This window comes from Recurvomyces mirabilis (genome assembly GCF_035927965.1).
Source record: "Recurvomyces mirabilis strain CCFEE 5264 chromosome Unknown scaffold_53, whole genome shotgun sequence".
Lineage (NCBI taxonomy): Eukaryota > Fungi > Ascomycota > Dothideomycetes > Mycosphaerellales > Teratosphaeriaceae > Recurvomyces > Recurvomyces mirabilis.
In genome coordinates, this window is record NW_027041987.1 from 1 (window position 1) to 5923 (window position 5923).

General features: G+C 53.6%; 2 protein-coding genes across 2 annotated transcripts; one reads left to right on the forward strand and one right to left on the reverse strand.

The window, feature by feature from the left end:
* Positions 1-2883: 2883 nt before the first annotated feature.
* On the forward strand, positions 2884-4669 carry LTS14_010839 (uncharacterized protein; the record flags this gene model as incomplete). The annotated part of the gene is made up of 2 exons (XM_064843515.1): positions 2884-3732; positions 4370-4669. The coding sequence occupies 2 exons, from the start codon at positions 2884-2886 to the stop codon at positions 4667-4669; spliced, it is 1149 nt and encodes a 382-aa protein (XP_064688893.1).
* A 307-nt stretch (positions 4670-4976) lies between these two features.
* On the reverse strand, positions 4977-5531 carry LTS14_010840 (uncharacterized protein; the record flags this gene model as incomplete). Its single annotated transcript, XM_064843516.1, has 2 exons — positions 4977-5088; positions 5116-5531. The coding sequence occupies 2 exons, from the start codon at positions 5529-5531 to the stop codon at positions 4977-4979; spliced, it is 528 nt and encodes a 175-aa protein (XP_064688894.1).
* Positions 5532-5923: the final 392 nt, after the last annotated feature.

A 5923-nucleotide genomic window follows, 5' to 3' on the forward strand; every position in this document is an offset into this window, starting at 1 on the left:
GCCGTTGGCGATGGCTCGGGAGGATGACGTTGGTGCTGGGAGGCCTTGGGCGGCGTTGTCGGTTGGAACGACTAGGGCGTGCCTACCTAGGAGAGTTGTTAGTGTTGCTGTTGAGGTTTGGAAGGGTGATTCGTTGCCTTTGCGATTGTCTCGAGAGCGCCATTGGAATTGAGCTTCGTTGGGGACGTCGGCTCCAGGGTGATCTGGTAATCCGGAGGCTGAGCCCTCTATATCGCTAGCCTTTGGTGTGTGTTCAAAGCGTGCTCTTGTCGGATTGAAGAGCGACAATGGAAGAAGGGAAGGCGTTGTTCATCTTCACTTTACAATGTGCCATTGGCCAGATTCTTGTCGTGGCAGACTTTTGTATTGCGGGATCATACTCTGAGAGGAGTTCGACTTGGTCAACAAGAAGAGAGTAAACGTTGGCATGGCTCACTGCACCAGCTCGTTGAGTTAGCTCCACGTCACCGGCTCACCGGCCACGATTTGCCCCGCGAGTGTGGACACGAGGGATGACGACTGTCCGTGAGGATCTGCAAGTCATCGCGTTCATGGCAGGCACGTCGACTCAGCTGGACGTAAGTGGCGATCTAGAGATCGACGTTGGCGTGACCATTAGCTATGCCATTTCGTGATTCGCGGCCGTCCCAAATAAGGGGCGCACCGCTTCGTTGTCTCAGTAGCACTGACAGGTAGACAGGGGATACACTGAGGCCCTTATTGGAGGTACCTATAGTGTATTGCCTGGTTGAATGATATCAGACAACCTCATCACAGCTGAGAATGAGGAGGCGGAGGCAAATGAGGACGAGCATACGGACACGACCATGGCCGACTCCGCCATCAAGCAGCACAACCCCGCAGACTCCGCCACCCAACCCATCTTCGACAACCCCCTTGACGCTCCCGAAGCCCCCCCTCCCCTGAAGCAGCCGGCGACGACGTGCCCGAAGGTGAGGAGGTGAGCGGCACAAGACGGGACGCGCGCCGACTTCGCCGCTCTCACCAACGCCGCCCTTGCTCCAGCCAATACCAAGCCCGCAGTCGAGCAATCCGCGCGATCGCACCTCATCGAGCAGCACTACGCTATCGTCCTCCCCTCCTACCGTGCCTGGTTCGACATGCACGACGTCCATTATATCGAGCGGAAAGCATTGCCCGAGTTCTTCAATACCCGAAACAGCGAGACCGCGGCGGTGTATAAGGACTATCACGATTTCATGATGTATACGTATCCGTTGATTTCGGCGGCATATCTACGATTTCGGCGTGGAGGCGGAATCTGGCTGGGGACATGTGTGCGCTCGTGAGGGTGCATGCGTTTCTGGTGCAGGTGAAAGCTCGCTCTCGTCAGGAGCGGGCGCTGGCAGACATCGAACAGCACTGAATTATATCCCTACCCCTCCTCCGTCACGTCAATACCAGACCACGCGTAAGGCCCGCACCGTCCAACTCAGCAAGAGGCGTGGTCTGGTCTTTGAGGCATTCTTCTCGCCCAGGGCCAGCGACCAGGCGACGATGTGACTATGTCGGAAACGAGTAAACTGCTGGTTCATCAGCAACCCAGCCGTCACAAGCCCAAGAAGAGAGGACTGTATGGTGGATGCGTACCTAGGGTGGAGAATTCGTGCGCCTGGTAAACAGAGAAGAAGCGGATTGCACCGATGTGCAGACGGGAGGCGAGTACTTGCTGGTCTTCCCGGAATGCATAGCTCGGGTGCTGTTGGTTACGGTTGGGAGCTAAACATCGAAAGTTGTGAATTCATCACTGTCAATTCTCAAGGCATGGTTACCGTGCCGATCAACGACTGTCGAAACGGCCGAACTCTGCTACCGCACTTCCAAAAACAACATCAAGTCACCTATACTTTCAATGACGCTGAGGGTGTTGGTGACGAACTGGACGTCGCGCTAGACGCGCTGACGCTGGACGAAAGCGTGAACCCCCAATGACAAACCAAAAGATGGACAAGAGCGCCGAGGAGATATGGGAGGAACTCTTACTGGACCCAAATCATCGTCGAAATATGTACTTTTCGCACTGCATCCTAAATGAGACGCGAGAGCTCCAACTCCTCTGCCGAAGTTATCCCAATGACCAATATATTAACGCCACGGATGGGGAAGGCAGCACAGGTATCCTGCTGGCTGCCGCAGAAGAGCACGGGCTCAACGCCATGCAGTGGCTGTAAAAACATGGAGGCTCGATATCACAGGCGAACCATTATGGCAGGACACCACTAATGGAGGCCGCACTATGGGGCTGCTTAAGGACTGTCCTATACCTGACTGAACAGGAGATTGATCTTGGTACTCATGATGGCAATGGGATGCAAGCGGCAGATCTTGCGACCGATACACCACGTAACAGGAAGGAAAGGAAGCAGCGGTCTGGAATGGTTTACCGTGAGTCTCCGGATGCCGACGGAAGACGCGAGCAGATCAAAGCGATGTTAAACCGCCTCTAAACACTCAACGCAGAACATATTCAAGCGGTATCAGCAATACCACCTCGGGCCTTCTTTGACAGAAAGCCAGCAGGCGGGCTCGAGATCGATCGACCTCAGGTACTCCTGGAGATATCGTATGGACCATACGCGCCTCAACTACAGAAGGCATTCGCTACACTGGATCGGGGGCCGAATTATCCCTACGTCAATGTCATGAGCGGCTACTCTCATCATGATCATGCAAACGTGCTGGACAACAGAACTTGGACAGATAAAGCAGAGCGATTGCGTGCAATGCTTGGTCTGCCGAAAGACAGATCATTAGCCTCACATGTTGAGCCTCAATTTACTGGCATACCTGCTTGACCGCCATTCGCTGCACATTGACCTGAGCATGGACCTCTAGCAGTCCAAACGGCCATTCGCAACTTTGATGCAACCGTATCAAGCCTACACTTTCGACGATGGAGCCAAAGGCCATGAAACTATGCCCACACAGACGACCAGTGGCGAGTATCAGCAGCTGCTCACATGTGACTTTCAGCCCCCGAACCCTCAAATTCTAGCGCAGGCGCAACCACAACCGCAAGGCTACCATCAACAGACCATTGCATCGTTGCTGCTGTCGCAAACATTTGCATCGGAGCCGTCCCTTGAACCTATTCGAGCTCAGATTCTGTCCCCTCAGATGCAGACACAGACGGTGCAAGTGTCTTCTTCGCTCTGTTGGAGCGGCTGTAAGAACCTAAGGAGCCTCCGGTGCGAGCAGACATCGCAACCATCGCGCAGGCGGAGCCACCCCAAGGCCTTTGGGTACGACTGTTCTCATCCGCAGCAACTTCAGGCAGATGTTGGCAGTGCTGGTACTGCGATTCCTGACGAGCTCACACCACTTTCTCAATATGTTCAATTGCAACCTGGTGCTCTTTCTCATCACGTCCGATCTCAGTGTGCGTTTCCGCAGCATGCGAAACCAGGACAGGTGTTCCCCACCTTACCTTCACAATCACAGTATCACCACCATAGTCTGCCCTACCTGCCGCGTGCCCGGAAAGCGCAGCGCGCACGGTACGGCGAGGATACTTCATCTGCCGAAGAGGATGGCCCTCCAAGTGTAGTCGGGCAGCCTGGCATGCCCGATGCAGCCGCCCTGCAGAAGGCCCCGAAGCTGAAGTTTACTTCCAAAGATGATGCGCTCCTCGTCGAGCTCAAAGAGACGAAGCATCTCGAATGGAAGCAAATCGCCGATTTCTTCCCCGGTCGCAGCTCTGGTACCCTACAAGTAAGATATTGCACCAAGCTCAAAGCACAAACCCAGTGTGTGGACCGATGAAATGGTCTGTCAAGACCTTGCCGTCGCCGAGTCGGAGAGCACTAAGGGGCGTTGATGAATTCGACTGCGCTCCACGGAATAGTCTCAAATCGCGCCAATAACTCGAGACATGTCCAGGAGCTTCGCGCCGCGATGGAAGATGCGACAACGAGCACTGGTGCGTCATCCTCGGTAACATGTGGAACGGTTTCTCGGCGACTGATTCACGGGGAGAAGCTACTTGGAATGGAAGACACGATAACGCGTCGGGAGGAAAAGACGCTATGATGTCGGCCTTCATGACTTTAGACGTCATGTGATACATGCGAGACAGTCATACAATTGACCAGAGTACGTCTACGAAGTCCCTGTTTTTCAAACGAACGCTGTGCACATTTTCCAACTATCGTGGGACAAGTAGTGGTAGACGACAACAACATCGTCTAAAAGTTTCTTGTCCAGCCTAACGTCTACTACTTCTTCGACAACACGTCGATCATCCCCAACATCCCCAACATCCCCAACATCCCCAACATCACCAACAACATGCCGCTTACGTATCCGTTTCATCTCCACGGCCACAACTTCTACATACTAAACGTCGGAGACACCTCGACGGTCGGCTCGAACAAAGTCACGAAGAGGCAAGCTAGACCCGATTTTCCGCGGCGCAACATGGGACGGCAGCGTCGTCAATCCAACCAACCCCATGCGCCGCGACACCGTTCTCATTCCGCCCTATGGCTTCACCGCAATACAGTTCGAGCTCGACGACCCCGGCGTCTGGCCTTTCCACTGTCACCTCGCCCGGCACCTGAGCGGCGGTCACGGCATGAACATCGCCTACAAATACGACGAGATTCTCCCGATACCTAACGGTCTTATTGACGAGGCGTGTGTTAATTAAGACTGGTACTCTGTTAACAACGGGCCGGTCGACCAGATTGACTCTAGAGCGTGATGAGTTCAACTCATTGAAAGTTTTGAAGTATTTTCAGTCCATGTCTGCGCGCCATCCACAGCACGCGTGCTTTTGGCGAGGCGTTGGACGGACATCTGCTGATCGACGACATACGATACCCTGATATTGTACGATATACATTTGTATGATCCAATGCTGCGATGGCGAAGAGGTGTAACGTAAATCTACCTAATGCTAAGCATAGACGTCACGAACACATAAGCGATCCAAGTCCCCGTCGCATCAGGCCAATCTACTTACCATACTTGCCAAGGAATTCGATCAAAGCGCTGTCTACCTCTTTAGGATGGCTAAAGCTAAGGAAGTGCTGTCCACCTTCAACCACTTTGAGTTGCGCATCTGGGCTGTTAACGAACATTTTGATCTCTTACTCCGCGTTCGAGACGCTGTACACCGGATTCGCGGTGCCGTGAAGCCAGAGGACAGGACACTTGAAATACACCAACCAGCCAAGTAAACCGTCTCGCTCTCGCAGGTTGATAGCCGCCATCCTTATCGTACGACGGCCGTTATCTCCTTGATAGTTGACTCTGATCTCATTGTTCCAGAACTTGCGAGTCTCAGCCTCACATTCTTTTCCAAAGCCACTATCGATCAGGAAGTCGCTGTACTCCTCACCAGGCTCAAATTCTGGGGTCTCTTTAGTGGTAGTCCATGCATCAATACTTGGTGTCAGATCTGCGGGCCCGTTCCAGCAGCCCAGCGAACGGGTGCGCTCCCACTCGTAATCCATCGACGTGCCTAGCGGAATGATACCCGTGACCTTCTCCGGCGCGAGAAGAGCCATGCAGGTCGTGATCCAACGTCCTTGGCTAGTGCAGAGAACGAACACTTTCTTTACAAGTGGGCAGACCCTGATGCACACAAATGTTAGGCGTTCCTAATTGTGCGGAAAGTTTAGAGTACTAATGTCTATCGCCATCAGGACGATTACAACTGCGCACTTAGGGTTGTCGATGTCCTTCTGATTTCTACCCTCCCCCCCACGCCCTGCAAGCTCTTCGACGACCCAGCTGCTCATGATCCGCTTGAAAGGCTGAGCAGGAACGTTGGTTGGTAGGCAACACCGCACCGTTCAATAGCGAGGACCCGTTTCTTGGTAATGCGGGACCATCCAACAGTAATGCCTCATGTCTTGGTCGTTAGTAGGGTATGTGCTGATTTCATCGGGCAGGCACT